This window comes from Canis aureus, chromosome 34, assembly GCF_053574225.1.
Source record: "Canis aureus isolate CA01 chromosome 34, VMU_Caureus_v.1.0, whole genome shotgun sequence".
Classification (NCBI taxonomy): Eukaryota; Metazoa; Chordata; class Mammalia; order Carnivora; family Canidae; genus Canis; species Canis aureus.
This window is the reverse complement of record NC_135644.1, coordinates 20,936,539-20,955,867: the sequence shown is the minus strand read 5'-3', so window position 1 is coordinate 20,955,867 and position 19,329 is coordinate 20,936,539. Positions and strand designations below refer to the sequence as shown.

The 19,329-nt window shown below is 36.3% G+C and overlaps 1 protein-coding gene across 13 annotated transcripts in view; it reads right to left on the bottom strand.

The window, feature by feature from the left end:
* The window catches only part of COBLL1 (cordon-bleu WH2 repeat protein like 1), a 160,394-nt gene that overhangs the window by 35,465 nt on the left and 105,600 nt on the right, over window positions 1-19,329 (bottom strand). For 7 of the 13 annotated variants that reach the window (XM_077883604.1, XM_077883605.1, XM_077883606.1 and 4 more), the window contains 5 exons: window positions 12,515-12,716; window positions 10,012-10,240; window positions 9,187-9,225; window positions 3,560-3,657; window positions 3,212-3,448 (listed from right to left, as the gene is read on the bottom strand). In XM_077883604.1, coding sequence (XP_077739730.1) covers window positions 3,212-3,448; window positions 3,560-3,657; window positions 9,187-9,225; window positions 10,012-10,240; window positions 12,515-12,716 — 805 coding nt within the window. The remainder of the gene's footprint in view (window positions 1-3,211; window positions 3,449-3,559; window positions 3,658-9,186; window positions 9,226-10,011; window positions 10,241-12,514; window positions 12,717-19,329) is intronic. The other 6 variants (XM_077883608.1, XM_077883614.1, XM_077883615.1 and 3 more) reach the window with 1 other exon arrangement.

Here is a 19,329-nt window from a genome sequence, read left to right as displayed (position 1 = left end):
AAATAAAAAGAAAACACACTGAAAATGACCCTGAGCTTTTAGATCTCAGAGAACAAAAATAAGTTTGATTTTCAATACGTTGATTTCCACGTAGTGGTGAGTGAATAAGCAACCATGAGTTCAATCTGCAACTGGAATAAAATATTGGGAATGGAATTAAAAAGTTGACATATTTGTTTCCCAGCGCTGTTGCAACAACTTAATATGACCAAGTGGCTTAAAGCAACAGAAACTTGCTCTTTCACAGTTCTGGAAGCCCGAAGTCTGAAATCAGGCTGTTGGCAGGACCATAGGTCTCTGAAAATATAGGAGAGAATCTTTCCTTACCTCTTCCAACTTCTGGTGGCTCCTGGCATTCCTTGGCTTATGGCAGCGTAACTATAATCTCGGCCTGCGTCATCACATGACCTCTCCTTTTTTGTCTCTGTGCATGTGTCTCCCCTCTTACAAGAACACCAGTCATTCGATTTGGGCCCAGCTTAAGTCCACACTGATCTTATTTATTGACCCTTAGCTTGAACATATCTTCTGGGGAGACACTATTCAAACTACTACAATTGAGAAGTCAACAAAGAATACGTCTTCTCCGAAAGAGTACGGTAAATATAGGCTAAGACCATGGATTCGGGTGCCTCCAAATTCAGAAAATGGGTAAGGGAAGTGGTGACAAGAAAAAAAGAAAAAGAGTTGAAATATAAAAAGAGAATCAGGACCAAGGAAGAGAGAAAAATCAAGACCAAGGGGGTGATTTAGCACATCAATACGATGAAGAAGTTAAGGAAATCAGTGCTGAGATGTCCAGGAAGGCATGAGTTCACATGAGCATGCACACGTGCACATGTACACTCACGCACGCACACACGAACACAACCAACCATAGCTTAAGAATTTTTGTCATTGATAAATAAATAAAAAATGATACTTCAGCTTCTCTAGGGAGAAACATAATTCTGGGGTCCTACTTAACGATACATCAAAGAACTACCCAGATGTCCAGATCAAAAGAAAAAATAATTAGAAAATTATATAAAGATGTCCAGTTTGCCAAAGGCAACATACAAAAAAAAAAAAAAGATTACTTAACATGGGAGCATCAACTGGTCATAGAGCAGAGGGTGAGAATCAAAAGAAACCGCTTTTGGTGAGGCCACTGGAAACAGAGCCTAGAATTTTAAGAGCAGACTTATTTCTTAGACGATGTAAACCTCTTCCGGCCCAAAGCACAAAAGAAGTTTACTGAAATAGATTGCATGAGGTCATCTGGAATAAAGATTTGTGACCAGGGGCTAAGATTTATTTCTACATAAGAAAAAAGACAAAAAATAAAAAGAAAAAAGACAGACATTGGTAATTTAAAATTTAAAAACAATACTAAAAGTGCTACCTTTTAAATGCCTTACTATGAAGAAATAAATGTAAAGGAGTTACACCCACAAAATGAAGTCTTTGGGGACCGTGACTCGGCCTCTGCTTATCTCACTCGTTTCTTTTTTTTTTTTTTCTCACTCAGTTTCAATCTCCGCTTCCTGTTCACGCCCAGGCGTGCCATAGGCTTCACAACACGGTTCCTGTTGCCTGACTGAGGCACTCCCACGTAGATGTTAATACTGAACCCAAGATCGCCTCTTCTATAACAACACTTCACCCAACTACCGAGTAGTTACTTTGGAAAACTTTATAGCAAACGATTCTATCATTTGAAAAAAAAATAGTAAGTTTCCTCCTGATTTGCAAGGTGAGATTTTACACCATGGACATTAGATAAGAAAATCTCAACAAAAATAAGAAGGCAGCTTAATAGATAACTACTGAGTTTAAGCATCTTTTTTGCTCATTTCTACCCTGGTTGCCATTTACTTTTTAAAGATTTTATTTATTTATTTGAGAGAGTGAGTGAGCGAGCGAGACAGCATGAGCGGGATGTAGGGGTGGAGGGGTCAGAGGGAGAAGCAGACTCTCCACTAAGCAGACTCCAGGATCGTGACCCAAGCCGAAGGCAGATGCTTAACCGACTGAGCCATCCAGGTGCCTTGCTATTTACTTTCTGAAGGCACATGTGATAGTTTAAAAATTACAGTTAAAAACCATAGTTACTTTTTAAAGATGAGAAAACACAGAAATGTTTGTTACTTGGTTAGGGGGTTAGTTTACTTAAGCGTTTAGTTTACTAAACTTCCAAGGGGAAATAAAACCTTCGAGCAGATACATGAAAACTTCTCAGTGTCTCAAATATCTCAAAATAAAATCTGCTCTCAAAGTTACTTGAATCATTTGTCTGATTTCAAGCAACAAAACATAAAGTCTCCTGTTTAATCACATTTACTTAAGATTAAAACTTCATTTATAGTCACATGAGTAAAGCAAGGAACATACAATTTTTTTTATTTATTTATGATAGTCACAGAGAGAGAGAGAGAGAGGCAGAGACACAGGCAGAGGGAGAAGCAGGCTCCATGCACCGGGAGCCCGACGTCGGATTTGATCCCAGGTCTCCAGAATCGCGCCCTGGGCCAAAGGCAGGTGCCAAACCGCTGCGCCACCCAGGGATCCCCGGAACATACAAATTTTATAGGCATGAAAAGTAGTTTGCAAGTGGACTTCCACAAAACAGCAAGCTCCAGGGAAATGTGGGAGTAAACAGAAGCAATAGTAAGTCAGTATGGGGAAGAGACATACCCAGAACATAAGAGTATATAAAAGTAACTGGAAAACACTCTATATGAAAAGACTTTTTTTTTTTTTTTTAAACTACAGAGTATCTATGTACCAACAAGACACCAGGATTCCTGTGAGAACCCCAGAGTCAGTTCAAGAAGATACATCTAGTTAGAAACCCATGAATGCAGCATAAAGACTGGAAAAAAAAGTCCAAAATTAAATATTTGCATTCCCAATATATGCATTAAGCACCTCTGGTTGGGCCGTCGTAAAACACAGCTTTAAGGTGTATGGGTGATTTATTTGCTTGAATATAAAAGCTACTTAAAATTGACACATTCGTTCTTCACTGCATCACAGAACTATACATAGGGTAATCTCTTCCCAGTACCAATGTTATTAATAAGGTTATTACATTAGATGGTATGTAATCATCTTAGTACATATCAGTGATGTTACCAATTTTATTAGCAGTTTATGTGGAAAAGGAAAATAAGAGAAAAAATAGATAGCCCCCTGCCCCACCTTCAAAACACAAAACAAAATCACATACCTTCTCTGTTTCGTCCACACTCAAGGATTTCACTACACAAGAAGCTGGCCTCTCCTGGATGTGAGCGAGGTCCTGGGGGGTGCTCTGAGACCCTGGCATTGGAGGCAGTGGAGCTCGCCTCTTCTTGGGTGCATCCGATGGCAGTGTGTTTGAAATATATGGCTTGGAAATGGTATTGGACCTTGTAAAGGTTGGGCGATGCTTACTCACTAGAGGAGTTGCAGGGGCACTTGCAGTCTAATAAAGAACGAAAACGCAAAATCTATTGGTCATTTCAAGATAAAAAGCACTTGCAATTAAAAACAGATGAGAAGAATCCTATAAAATACTACCTAAGAAAAAACTTACCTGCTCCCGCTTTTTCTTACTGCGCTGAAAAAAGCTGAAAAACCCTTTATTTTCCTTCTCCTTCATAATGTCTAGGTTTTGTGATATTTGGCAGGATTCTAAAATAGAAGAAAAGCCTCTTACTTTGGTGCACGGGTTTACCTCCAAGTTTTCCCTCAATTACTTTCCTTTGAAAAATGCATACGATGATAAAAGCTACTAATTACGGTCTACTATGAACCATGCACTCTGCTAGGCATTTTATATCTTGTTTCTTTCTTTTTTTAAAAGATTTTTATTTATTTATTCATGAGAGACACACAGAGAGAGAAAGGCAGAGACACAGGCAGAGGGAGAAGCAGGCTCCATGCAGGGAGCCCAATGTGGGACTTGATCCTATGTTTCCAGGATCAGGACCTGGGCTGAAGGCGGCCCTAAACCGCTGAGCCACCCAGGCTGCCCTATCTTATTTAATTTTTAAAGCAACAAGGAGGGACACCTGGGCAGCTCAGTCCGTTAAGCATCTGCCCGCAGCTCAGGTCATGATCCCAGAGTCCTGGGATTGAGCCCTGCTTTGAACTCCCCGCTCAGCAGGGAGTTTGCTTCTCCCTCTCCCTCTGCCTCACCCCATCCACATTCCCCAGCCCTACCCCTGCTCATGCTCTCTCTTTGAAATAAAATCTTAAAAAAAAAAAAAAAGAGCAACATGGAAATTTAGTATTTAATTTTATTGTTCCTATTTCACAACAGAGCAATCTGAAGATTAAAGAAATGAACATACATACTTGGAGCCAATAATCAAGGAATGACAGAGCTAGGACATAAACTTCATTCTCTGTGACTCAGAGTCTGTGTTCTATCCACAATTACCAGCATTTCAGAAGTTAAAATGGACATTTTGAATTAAATGAGATATGAAACTTTCATTAAATTTGTCCTTTTGTTTACTTTGAATTTTTATTTTGTCTCAGAGTTAAGCAATTATGAAATATTTTATTCTCCGGGGCACCTGGGTGGCTCAATTGGTTGAGCGTCTGCCTTCACCTCAGGTCCTGATCCCAGAGTCCTGGGATCAAGCCCAGCAACAGGCTCCCTGCTCAGTGGAGAGCCTGCTTCTCCCTCTCCTTCCCCATTCGCACATGCATGCACACTCTCTCACTGCTCTCTCAATCTCAAATAAATAAATAAAATCTTTTTCAAAAATATTTTATCCCCTAAAACATGATGTATTATAATTACTTAGTACTTAATTGAGTGTTTCAAAACATTATTTCTTTAATATGATGATTCTCAACTAGGGGGCAATCTTGCCCCATCCCCACCCCAGAGAACACTGGACAATGTCTGGGGACAATTTTGATTGGTACAGTAGGGGAAGGGCAGGAGAATGTGCTAGCAGCATCTACTGAGTAGAGGCCAGTGATAATCCTGAACACAATATAATGCACAAGACAGCTTCCCCAAAACAAAGGATTATCTAGGCCTACATGCCAATAGTGTCAAAATTAAGAAACCACATTTTAATCAGAATGGCAAATGTCAAACCTCATGATTGCATATTAACATTCCCTTTTCCAATCAGTATTTCCTAACGTCACCTACAAAGGCCTACAAACTATGACAAATCCAGTACTGCTGAGTAACCTGGGCCCAGATGGCCTCTAAATACCATTTCCCCCTAAAAAGGGACCACAGTTGCATAAGAATAGTTGATTCTTTGTCAATATTATAGATTGTAAACAGGAGTCTGGAATATCTACTTACAGCAGAGAGAAAGAAATGAGAGTCCCCTGGGGTCATTTTAAAAGGGCACAGGAATCAATCTGATTTTTTTTTTTTAAGATTTTATTTATTCATTCATGACAGACACAGAGAGAGAGGCAGAGACCCAGGCAGAGGGAGAAGCAGGCTCCACACAGGGAGCCCAACGTGGGACTCGATCCCGAGTCTCCAGGATCAGGCCCTGTGGGCTGAAGGCAGCGCTAAACCGCTGGGCCACCGGGGCTGCCCTGATACGGTTTTCACTGGCCAGAGTCAGGACAATCTGGCAGCATACACATTACTCAATAAATTGAAACAGTCTGCATAATTTAATTCCATGAATTTGTAGTGATGCTGAAAAAATAACTGATCCTTACTGTTTATCTCTGTGTACTGCTAAGGAACCAGTCTGTTATTTTAAAAACTGATGAAGGGGAGCACCTGGGTGGTTCAGCCAGTTAAGCATCTGACTCCAGGTTTCAGCTCAGGTCATAACCTCAAGGACCTGAGATCGAGCGCTGCATCAGGCTCTGCACTCAGCAGGGAGTCTGCTTCATATCATCTCCCTCTCCCTTTGTTCCTCCCACACACGCACACTTTCTAAAATAAAACCTTTTTAAAAATTTTTTCCTGTAAACGAATAAATAATGATGAAGGTAAAGAATCACACATTTTTCCTGCCTCTTCTGAATGAATTCTACCTACGGAGACAAGTAGCTGACATGGGGAAATTTACTGTTACAGAAATAGCTCAATAAATAAAGGAATATTTGCAGATGATGATTATTTTCCAACTCCTAATCAAGATTTAAGCAATGACTATTGATAGCTAACATCAAAAAAGGGAACTTGAAGGGTGCCTGGATGGCTCAGTCTGTAGAGCATGAAACTCTTGATCTTGCGGTCATGAGTTCAAGCCCCATATTGAGTGCAGAGATTATGTACGTACATACACACATGTGTACATACATAAATGTAACTTGCTATTGCGGGGGTGCTAATGGAAGTACATAATACCACCTATGAAGTATTCTTGCCAAAAGATCTCACTCACATCTGATGAAGTCTCTAGATTTATCAATCAATTTACAGGAAATAGAGACAATCAAGAAACATGTTAAGTAGCACCACGGGATACAATCCACAAAATTCTGAATGTGAGAAACTCGGTAAAACAGAAGACCCAGTTTCTTCAACAAATGAATTGTAAATTTAAAAAAGGAGAGAGAGAGAGAAAGAAATAAGGAGTGGGCAATCTGTCAGTTTTGAAAACATTTCTATAAGGAGCACACATGTGTTTTATGATAAATCAGAATATAATTTCAGTGATATTAGAAGCAAAGTACTATATATGGAAATTTGTGGGATATGTCCAAAACAGCACTTAGAGGTAAATGTATAGTCTTAAATACATTTAAATCTTAAATACATACCCTTTTGTAGGACTACATGTGCAGTCTTTTTATTTAAAAAAAAAAAAAAAAGTTTAAAAATTAAATAAATTGGGGCACCTGGGTGGCTCAATTGGTTAATAAACACCTGCCTTCAGCTCAGGTCATGCACCCAGACTCCCTGGATGGAGCTCCCCATGAGGATCCTTGCTTCTTCCTCTGCCCCTCTACCCCACTTGCTCGTGTTCTTTATTGCTTTCTTTCTCTCTCAAATAAAATCTTTTTTAAAAAAATTAAATAAATTATGACAAAATAGGGGCTACTCCAGGAAAGCAAAGATAGTTAATGCCAATAAATATATGAGTGAAATATGCCTCAATAACACATTAAGAGAATTATATTTCACAAATTAAAACCATAAATCTGATGCTTTAAATATTAAATAAGCAGTATGCATTCTGTACAATGAGTTTACTAACAATACTAACTTAATAATGAACATGTGGATAGCACTTTATGGTTACAGATTTTTTTTTCACATGCCTTATTATCAGAAATTATCACAAGTTACCATTCTGATTCCTTTTTCTAAGGTAGGGAATGTAAAGGAATGAAAGCAGATGGTATTGTCCCATTATACATCTGAAGCTTTGGTGACCACAGAGTCTGAATAACTTGCACCAAGACACACGAGCATTAAATGGTAGAACTCAATATGATATCTATTCAAAAATGATGTATTAATACCTCTAACTTTTCCTTTTTTTAAGAAATGTTATCTCGTTTTAAGATAGAATCCTCCACTAACTGAATGTAGATATATAATTATATTCAGTTGGAACAGGAGATAGAAAATTCACATGGTGGACAGTGCAATAATTACAGCCAAAATATTTCATATAGTTATTTTTGGTAAAGCAATTTCCTGGCACCCTATACTATATCATCCTCCATACTATAACCTAAGTCTTCCCTTACAGCTCTAGGACAGAGATCACCACAAGTCAGAGTTAAACACTAAGAAACACAAGGGCTTGAGCTTACTTAGAAAAACAACTGCAATTTATAGTTTCCTGTTTCCAGGAGAGAGGCTGTAAGTAACTGCATACAAAGTTCTAAAACTTCTGATAATATTAAAATAAGGAGGCAGAGGCATTTACAGCATTGGAATGATCTTGTAGATCCTGACACCGTAAAAGGAGCTTTCTTAATTTTCCTATTCCAATCTCTTAAGATTATATTCACAACATTTAATACTCTGAATAAAGACATTTTCTTGGCTGGACGGGATATTACAAACCAATACATTCAACACCTTCAAAATCAAGCCAATAAGATTATGGAATTTGCTTTGGGTTATGTATTTAGACAATGGCAAAGGTAGGAGCAAAAGTACCAGGATGTTGCTACTGGAAAAAAAAGCAGAGACTGCTTTGTCCAATCTCTTATTATAGAAGTGGAAGGTGAGATCCAGACAGATAAAAACTATTTGCTCTATCAGCTTGCTAAATGAAGTTTGACAGCTAATGCAGTTTCAGAATTAAAACATCTATGTTCTGATTATTAGCTAGTATATGCTTTACAAACACAACAATTTTCAGCTCCTTTAATTAACCTAGTCTTTGTGATAGCCACTAATAATAAATAATCACACAATTAATTTGTAGACTTAATTCTTGGGGTAGAGAGGCTTATTATGCTATCGGAAAATTGGAAGGGGTAAAGAAAGAAGATTCCAGTAACACAAAATGTGTAGTTTCTTTTTTTTTAGTAGAAAGGGAATTATTATAGTAATCTATTATCTGAGCCTATCCTTTTTTAATGGAGGAAAAAGGCTTCCAGATTTTATTACTATTGGCTAATTTTTAATAAGGTTTTCTTCTATGAAAGTAATGCATTCCCATTATAGAGTTCTGTTAATATAAAGAAAAAAAGAAAAACAATCACCCATAGTCCTACCACCCAAAGGTAATCAGTATTACATTTTTTATGTACTTCCTTTCAGAAATCTTATGTAAAATTTTTTACATACTGTATTAAACATTTAAATGCTTTAAACCCTAATTTTAACAAAAGCATTTTCCATGTTATAAAATATTCACAATTTAATGCTGCAAGAATTTCCTATGATGAATATACCCTGATTACTCTGAATAACTGTTCAAAGTAAATAATCAGAGATCCTTCCACAGTACCACCAAACTATCAGCAACTGTAATGAACCCAGCAAAATCATTTTTTGTCTGAGAGTCAAAAATATGTTTTGCACATTCTTAGGATGATATTAATTTTTAATCAATTATTGAAATTTAATTATTGTATTAATTTCAAAAATCAAGGGGGGGCTTACTTTTTCAGGAGATAAAAGGCAAGGGGTTTCTTATAGAATGTGCATATTAGTAATGTTAAAAGGTAAAATTAGAAGCTTATTTTTAATTTATCCAATAAAATAGAGATTTCATGTTATAATTTTTTCTACTGATTCATATGTCTTACCTTGTAAAGATGATTTATTGAAGGCAGTAACAGAAGTGGCTACAGAAGGAGGGGGTAAAAGAGGGTAAATTGACTGTAAAGATGATGTTTGTTCAAGAATAAAACATCATTGAGTTGAAATAGCTGTCTATGGATTATATAAATCCACAATTTCAGGATAAAGTTAAGTGCTCCATGCACAGATGATGTAGTAAGTCATCATCCTTCACTAAACCTTTGTTTCTAGTAAAACAGATTCATGTTGAATAAATAAGCTCGCAGTTGTCTATCAGCATAGAAACCAACATTATCTACAATCTCCAAATTTTAATACATTATTTCTGTAGATTAATACTGCAAGCTATTTTTATTTAAATATTTTAGGAGTTAGATTAGGCCAGTTGATTTTGGATGAACCTAGAAAAAAATCTGTCAAACTTACAAATTTGAATGATAATTAAGACTCAAAACCATGGTGAGTCTACAGTAATTCACACTTGATAAAAACAAAAATGAATTTAAATGTAACTCTTTATTTTCTGTTTAAATCTTGATGCCACAAAGAATTAAGCTAAATCCCACCAAAAAAAATACTCATAGATTGATGGAAAAGTGTAACCAAGGTGGATGACAACTAAGAAAGACAAGTTTTTATTCTAATTTCAGAAACCGAAATCAAGTTCAATTTTATTACATTTCACTTTCTCATCTTCTCAATGACACGTATTGACTTCTACTTATAGGATCCATTAACTCGCCATTATGAACTTCAGAAACCTTATACATAAACACAATACATACACTTATATGCACATCCTGTCAAATGAATAAAACAAAAAATCTTACCTCTGCTGACATCCATGGCATATAATTCTCTTAGTCCCAGGTCGTTAAGAGATTTTGTCAAATCAAGGGGCTCCTGAGATTGATAATCTTTCAACAACAGTGTATGAAGTGGATCAAACTCACATTTGCTGCATATAATGGGGGCAAGTTCTTGGAGTGGTGCATGTGGGCTAACTCTCACTATTGTCTTCTGTGTTTTCTTAAAATTGATCACTACTCTCACAGTTTTCTGAAACACAGATTAAAACCAGTTATTACCATAATTTATCACTAAGACAAACTTTCTACAATGATGTCTACAATAAAGAGATGATTTACAATTATATAGAGTCCTAAAATATACAGTACTTTTCTATTTTGGTGTAAAATTATTTTTTTTTTACTGAAGCATATTCTTAGAAAGAATTTGATTAAGTAGTCTAGATTAAATCCATAACCCTTGTAAAGGTGTTAGATTTTAACTATAAAAGAGAACGCAAAAGACTCATATCTGATACTATTGATATTTTTGTTTGTTCCCCAAAATATTATAAAATGAGCAAATATCCATAAATAACAGTTATACATGTTCTATTTTATGCTTTGATTGAATATTTATCTAATGGTTTGTCAACTGTCTCCATGGAATAAATAAGTATTTTGGTTAAAATATAAAATTTTTGTGCTTCTCTCTACTGAAAAGATAAATAGATAAATGAGATAACCCGTGTAAAAAGCTTAGCATAGTTTCTATCACATAGTAAACTATCAATGAATAAATTTTAGCTATTGTGATTACCTATTGTCACTATTATTCAACAATAATATTTTGGCTAATTTTAATATATTAAAAGAATATTAAGATATTCCTTAATATTAGCTACCTAGTACTAATTAAAATTGAGAAGATTTTGAACATATCACTTTACTGTAATTAACTCATATACAAATGGAACTTAGAAACATGTTACCATGGTAAGTGTAATCTATGGTTTGCAGATCCTCAAAGTTTAACGTGTATTCATTAAACTAAGACACCATGTATAATCCCATGCAATAGAAGAAATACTATTTCCACCTAGATACATAAGATATGTATACAGGAAATAGCCCAATATCCTAATTCTTAATATCAATATTTTATAGAACATTAATGGTTTAATACTATAAAATAATTAACTTTTTAAATATAAAGTTACATGATATGAAGTATACGAGAATATACACACTCAAGTCATATGTAAATAAACTATTAATTTAATATAATTAGCCTTTATATATTTTCTGAAGTTAAAAAAAAGTTGGCATTCCTAATGAAAAAATATTTCTTAAAACCCATAAAATTCTATTCCTATTGCTTATAGCAACAGAACAATTTTATAAAATGAACTAATGATATTAGAATGATTCTGGTTAAAAAAAAGATTGATTCTAGTTAAAATTTTTTGAAAAAAAAATTTATTTTTTTTTTTTTGCTTAAAATTCATATATTACAGAGCACCCGGGTGGCTCAGTTAGTAAAGCATCTGCTTTCGGCTCAGGTCATGTCGTCAGGGTCCTGGGATCAAACCCCGCATTGGGCTTCCTGCTCAGCGAGGAGTCTGCTTCTCTAACTCCCCTTTGCCCCTCCCACAACTTGTTCTCTGTCTCTCTCAAATATTTAAAAACTCATATATTACAGAAAACTGAGTCATTATATAGCGCAAATGAACAATTTAGAATAAGTTACAACCACCACTTACCAAGTACAGCAAAGCCAAAAAATATTTTTAATAAATTCTTAAATAAACTTTCATTAAAAGATTCAAAAACCGTTCTCTAAATATCGGACACTTTTTGAGACACCTGGGTGGCTCAGTCAGTTAAGTGTCCGATTCTTGATTCTGGCTCAGGTTGTAACTCAGGATGAGATTGAGGCTCACACAGGGCTCCATGTTAGTAGGGAGTCTGCTTCTCTCCCTCTCCCACTGCCACTGCCCTACCTCCACTCGTGCACTCATGCTCTCTCTAATAAATAAATCTTTAAAAAATACTTTTTAAAAGAGTAAGTTAAAACACAGATCATTGGGATGTCTGAGTGGCTCAGCGGTTGAGCATCTGCCTTTGGCTCAGGGTGTGATCCCAGAATCCAGGATTGAGTCCCACACTGGGACTCCTGGGGAGCCTGCTTCTCCCTTTGCCTATGTCTCTGCCTCTCTCTCTGTGTCTCTCATGACTAAATAAAATCTTTAAAAAAAAAACCAAAAACCGGTCACTTATAATTGTCAGATTCTGATATGGTCCTATAGATCACTTTAGAGCATCTAAAAACTAAAGTATTCCCCAAAGTATTATCCAAAGACTGATAACCAAATGAATCCTAAACAAAGTGGCCTAAGCAAACAAAACAGCCATGTTTACATCAAATTTAACCAGGGAAGTCCATTTTTATTTCATTTGAAGTAAATATGAGCTGCAGATAATGACCAAAACATCAGTTTAATATTTTTGCCAGAAGAAATCAAAATCACAGTGACAGTCTTACCTCTGGTATTATAGGTGTAGGTTTTTTCTTATCCAAAATTTTTGGCTTTAAAATGACTTTCTCCACCTCCAACATTCCTATTGGTGTGTTTGGCTTAAATTTAATGGGATTATTTTCAGCTGACTGTAGATCAATTGTGTAACTGGATGGATTTAAGTGATACTGTGCACAGAGGAATATCAACAAGTCCATCATAGGTTTACTGTAAAAAAAAAAAAAAAGTAATACTGATCATAAATCATAAAACAACTTCATTAAGTGTTAAAGTTATTGTTCCTGGCATTTTTTCTTAGGGTCATTCTGTTTTCAGTGGATAAAAACAAGGCTGTAAAATAATATGTGTGAAAGCAACTTAAAAATCTAGCTACACCTGGAAAGCCACAAACTACCAAAACTGGAACAGGAAGAAATAGAAAACCTGAACAGGCCAATAACCAGGGAGGAAATTGAAGCAGTCATCAAAAACCTCCCAAGACACAAGAGTCCAGGGCCAGATGGCTTCCCAGGGGAATTTTATGAAACGTTTAAAGAAGAAACCATACCTATTCTCCTAAAGCTGTTTGGAAAGATACAAAGAGATGGAGTACTTCCAAATTTGTTCTATGAGGCCAGCATCACCTTAATTCCAAAACCAGACAAAGACCCCACGAAAAAGGAGAATTACAGACCAATATCCCTGATGAACATGGATGCAAAAATTCTCAACAAGATACTGGCCAATAGGATCCAACAATACATTAAGAAAATTATTCACCATGACCAAGTAGGATTTATCCCCGGGACACAAGGCTGGTTCAACACCTGTAAAACAATCAATGTGATTCATCATATCAGCAAGAGAAAAACCAAGAACCATATGATCCTCTCATTAGATGCAGAGAAAGCATTTGACAAAATACAGCATCCATTTCTGATCAAAACACTTCAGAAAAAAAAAAAAAAACACTTCAGAGTGTAGGGATAGAGGGAACATTTCTCAACATCTTAAAAGCCATCTACGAAAAGCCCACAGCAAATATCATTCTCAATGGGGAAGCACTGGGAGCCTTTCCCCTAAGATCAGGAACAAGACAGGGATGTCCACTCTCACCACTGCTATTCAACATAGTACTGGAAGTCCTAGCCTCAGCAATCAGACAACAAAAAGACATTAAAGGCATTCAAATTGGCAAAGAAGAAGTCAAACTCTCCCTCTTCGCCGATGACATGATACTCTACATAGAAAACCCAAAAGTCTCCACCCCAAGATTGCTAGAACTCATACAGCAATTCGGTAGCGTGGCAGGATACAAAATCAATGCCCAGAAATCAGTGGCATTTCTATACACTAACAATGAGACTGAAGAAAGAGAAATTAAGGAGTCAATACCATTTACAATTGCACCCCAAATCATAAGATACCTAGGAATAAACCTAACCAAAGATGTAAAGGATCTATACCCTAAAAACTATAGAACACTTCTGAAAGAAATTGAGGAAGACACAAAGAGATGGAAAAATATTCCATGCTCATGGATTGGCAGAATTAATATTGTGAAAATGTCAATGTTACCCAGGGCAATATACACGTTTAATGCGATCCCTATCAAAATACCATGGACTTTCTTCAGAGAGTTAGAACAAATTATTTTAAGATTTGTGTGGAATCAGAAAAGACCCCGAATAGCCAGGGGAATTTTAAAAAAGAAAACCATATCTGGGGGCATCACAATGCCAGATTTCAGGTTGTACTACAAAGCTGTGGTCATCAAGACAGTGTGGTACTGGCACAAAAACAGACACATAGATCAGTGGAACAGAATAGAGAACCCAGAAGTGGACCCTGAACTTTATGGTCAACTAATATTTGATAAAGGAGGAAAGACTATCCACTGGAAGAAAGACAGTCTCTTCAATAAATGCTGCTGGGAAAATTGGACATCCACATGCAGAAGAATGAAACTAGACCACTCTCTTTCACCATACACAAAGATAAACTCAAAATGGATGAAAGATCTAAATGTGAGACAAGATTCCATCAAAATCCTAGAGAAGAACACAGGCAACACCCTTTTTGAACTCGGCCACAGTAACTTCTTGCAAGATACATCCACGAAGGCAAAAGAAACAAAAGCAAAAATGAACTATTGGGACTTCATCAAGATAAGAAGCTTTTGCACAGCAAAGGATACAGTCAACAAAACTAAAAGACAACCTACAGAATGGGAGAAGATATTTGCAAATGACAGATCAGATAAAGGGCTAGTTTCCAAGATCTATAAAGAACTTATTAAACTCAACACCAAAGAAACAAACAATCCAATCATGAAATGGGCAAAAGACATGAAGAGAAATCTCACAGAGGAAGACATAGACATGGCCAACATGCACATGAGAAAATGCTCTGCATCACTTGCCATCAGGGAAATACAAATCAAAACCACAATGAGATACCACCTCACACCAGTGAGAATGGGGAAAATTAACAAGGCAGGAAACAACAAATGTTGGAGAGGATGCGGAGAAAAGGGAGTCCTCTTACACTGTTGGTGGGAATGTGAACTGGTGCAGCCACTCTGGAAAACTGTGTGGAGGTTCCTCAAAGAGTTAAAAATAGACCTGCCTACGACCCAGCAATTGCACTGTTGGGGATTTACCCCAAAGATACAGATGCAATGAAACGCCGGGACACCTGCACCCCGATGTTTATAGCAGCAATGGCCACGATAGCCAAACTGTGGTGGAAGGAGCCTCGGTGTCCAACGAAAGATGAATGGATAAAGAAGATGTGGTTTATGTATACAATGGAATATTACTCAGCTATTAGAAATGACAAATACCCACCATTTGCTTCAACGTGGATGGAACTGGAGGGTATTATGCTGAGTGAAGTAAGTCAGTCGGAGAAGGACAAACATTATATGTTCTCATTCATTTGGGGAATATAAATAATAGTGAAAGGGAATATAAGGGAAGGGAGAAGAAATGTGTGGGAAATATCAGAAAGGGAGACAGAACGTAAAGACTGCTAACTCTGGGAAACGAACTAGGGGTGGTAGAAGGGGAGGAGGGCGGGGGGTGGGAGTGAATGGGTGACGGGCACTGGGGGTTATTCTGTATGTTAGTAAATTGAACACCAATAAAAAATAAATTTAAAAAAATTTAAAAAAAAAATTAGAAAAAAAAATCTAGCTACAAGATTGTTAAAGTTATTGTTCCTGGCATTTTTTCTTAGGGTCATTCTGTTTTCAGTGGATAAAAACAAGGCTATGAAATAATATGTGTGAAAGCAACTTAAAAATCTAGCTACAAGATTTTTTTCCCCCCACTACAGGAAGTGGTGTACACATGGGAGCCTGAGCCCTGCATTCTAAGTGTCTCTCTGACTACTAGATATTTAAGTGGACAAAATTATAATAGCTAAAAAGTCCTGAATATTGTTCAAGACAGCTTGCATCCTAGTGTTGGTTTAACCATTATCTATATTTTGTATCTGCCAAGTAGTCATCCTATTATAAATTTCAAGAGAAGTTCTCCCTTACCCAAGAGTACTTAGTTCAGCAAATGCTCCTTTCACAATATTATTTTGAGTACCAGCAGTCTCTGGCTTATAAACTGGTTATATTCCCAATATCTCATAAAAATGAAGCATTAAGAACCACTACCACTTCAGGGTGCCTGGATGACTCAGTCAGTAGAGTATACAACTCTTGATCTTGAGTCCTGAGATCAAGCCCCACTTTGGGTATAGAGCTTACTTAGAGGAAAAAAAAAAAAAAAAAGAAACAAACAATGAACCGTCACCACCCTTTGGGCTTCAGAGAGCACAGTCAGTATCTACAGGAGGAAGCCCACAAAATTCTGAAGAGTATAGTTTTCCTAGTTCATTCAAATGACATTTAATATTTTCTAGGCCCTGGAGACACAATACAAGTGTTATAGCGTTCTACTCTCATAGATCCACACTACTAGATGGACTAGCCCAAGTGTTGGCAAACTATAATCTGCTGGTCAAAGTGGGACCATAGCCAATTTTTGAAATAAAGTTTTATTAGGACACAACCATGCTCTTTTTTTTTTTTTTTCATAGTATCTAGGGCTGCTTGTGTCTTACAATAGCAGATTTGAGTAAATGTGTTGGAAACTGAATGGTCTACAAAGCCTAACATATTTACTATCTGGTCCTTGACAGAAAAAAATGTTATGGGCACTTGGGCTCCAACAATTAAAAAGTAACCAAATAAATACATAATCTCAAACAGTTGCTTAAGTGTTAAATATTACTGTTCTATTTACGCCAAGAATAGAACAATGTGGTCTCCAGTCCCTAATTGTCAGCCCTTAAGGAAAGAACACTAAAAAAAAATCTTCTGTATTCTGTGCTTTCCTCAAATGTCTGGTGATCTTAAGCTATTAGATCTTATTTAAGAATGAGGCACCAAAACACTTTATAAAAGTCCTATTTTCCTGAATTAAGGTATAGGTTGATGGGCTTCATTTGATGGTAATTGGGTGGCCAGTTATTTTTTTTTTCCCCATGGGGAAATATAAACGTTCGTAAAAAATTCTCCAACTTCTTGACTACATAATATGAACCTAGCTACTGGCTTTCAGAAACTTGACAGGGTGAGGCTAGGAATATCATCATTCGGTCTGACATTTTTAATTTAGTACATCTGTGTTTGTATGCACTTCATCCCCACTCGCCTAAGTTGAGTTCCTTGATCTGTAGCTTTTCTACAGAGGCAGTCTTCTCTTGGAAGAGAGTCAGTTGTCTCACACTGTGTGGTCTTGAGGTTAAACAACACTTTATATGGATTCTCAAACTATCCCGTGTTCACCCACAGACCTCACCCTCATCTTCTGTGGCAGTTACCCATCCATTCACACCTCTTCTCTTCCCCCACCTACAAGTAGCACCCCACTATATCTATATCAAGAAAAATAATAAAAATTCTAAGTGCCTTAGTTAAAAAAATTTCTCTGGAGTGTTTCAGTGCTCAAAATACATTCTCTATGTCTTCATTAGATGCTTCCACAATAACAACTTAGGAGTTTTATGTCCTCTTGAGCTACCTAGTATGCTAATACATAAAATTGTTTATAATTGTCTAAATTTTGGCAGTAAGTAGTAGATATTAAATTTCATCCACAGGAAGACTAGCATAATGGTATTATTCAAGTTTATTTTTTGGTAACATAGTATTCTATGAGACCAATTTGATCTACATACAAATTCTTGACTTGGAAATGATACCTCCCTTATCTGACAGTAAATAAAATTAAAAGGGATTAGGTAATGCCTTGGTAAATACAATTATAAATATAGTAAAGCTGGAAGAGGAGAGAACTTTCACTGACAATCAAAATGAAGAACTGCCTACCACTGTCTATGAATAAATGATGATATGTTCAGACTGTATTTCTCTCTATACATATAAATGTCCCAAGTAATAAATACAAAAACACTAAAGCTTATACTTTAAACATCTTTCACCTCTTAAATGAACATTCTTTAGAATTGCTGCCCAAAATACACAAATGTTAACAAGATAAAAATAGTGTCATCATTTTTCATCCCCCATGTACAAAAATATGAACATTTAAGGGAAAAATTTTTTTTCCATTTTTAAAAAGAATTTAACACTCTTTATACACACTTATTTAACCTTTTTTGATATGTCTTAATGAAGTACCTCATTTTTATCTGTGACTTTTTAAATTAATAAAAGTACTTCATGGGTCAAGAATATTATAATAATGGCCTATTCCCGCAGTCATTTTGGTCATCTTTAATCTTTGCACATGGTATCAGATTTCATGGCAAAAAGGTTGCATGCTGACTAGACCTATATCTTGCTTTCTGAACTCAACACTGCCCAAATATTTTCTAATAAAAATGTCTCTTTAAAAGGCAACTGAAAATCATAGAACTTCTTTATGACTTTATTCTCTCATTCTATAATTATTTAATTCTTTGTTCAAGAATTCCAGAAGCCAGTTTTGTCTTGAAAGTTTTCCTATTTCCTGACAGACAAATGCAACAGATCAGAAAGTTCTATAACAAACACAAACGCAAATGGGAATTTGGTACTGCATACGCTAATAGTATTAGAATTGAATTTTCAACAAATGGCATGGGAAAACTGAATAGCCATCTAATAGAAAAATAAAATGTATGTATACATTTTATGTAAATGCCACTGTGGTAAATGCCAAGTGGACCAGATACATAACTATGAAGATATTACTACGGGGAGGTAACAGGTTAGAAGTCCATCTTTGTGTAATTTATGTTCTAGAGCAAGGCTGTCCTATTGTTCTGCAACATGGAAATTTTCTGTGCTGTATAATACATTGGCCACTCACCACATGTGGCTATTAGGCACCTGAAATACACTGACATAATGGACTAAATTTTTCATTTAAACTCAATTTAAACATCCACATGTAGTGAGTGCCTACTGTATGGCCAGAGTAGTTCTGGTACATTGGTACTTCAAGTAGGATTCATGGACAAGTAACATCAGTATCTCTAGGACCCTGCTGACATACAAATACTCAAGCCCCAGTCCAGATCACTGAATCAGAAACTCAGAGTGGGGCACAGCAACACGTGCTTTGACAAGCACTCCAGACAGGTCTCATGCATGCACTACAGTATGTGGTCAAAAGAGGATAAAGAAATAAGAAAATATATAGTACATCAGATAATGAAAAATAAGAAAACAAAGGATGTTAGGAAATGTTCTAAACAAAAAAAAATAACAGAACTGAGACCTGAATGGAATGGGTTATCTGGGGAAAGGGCATTCCATGCGGAGTTGACAAGCTGC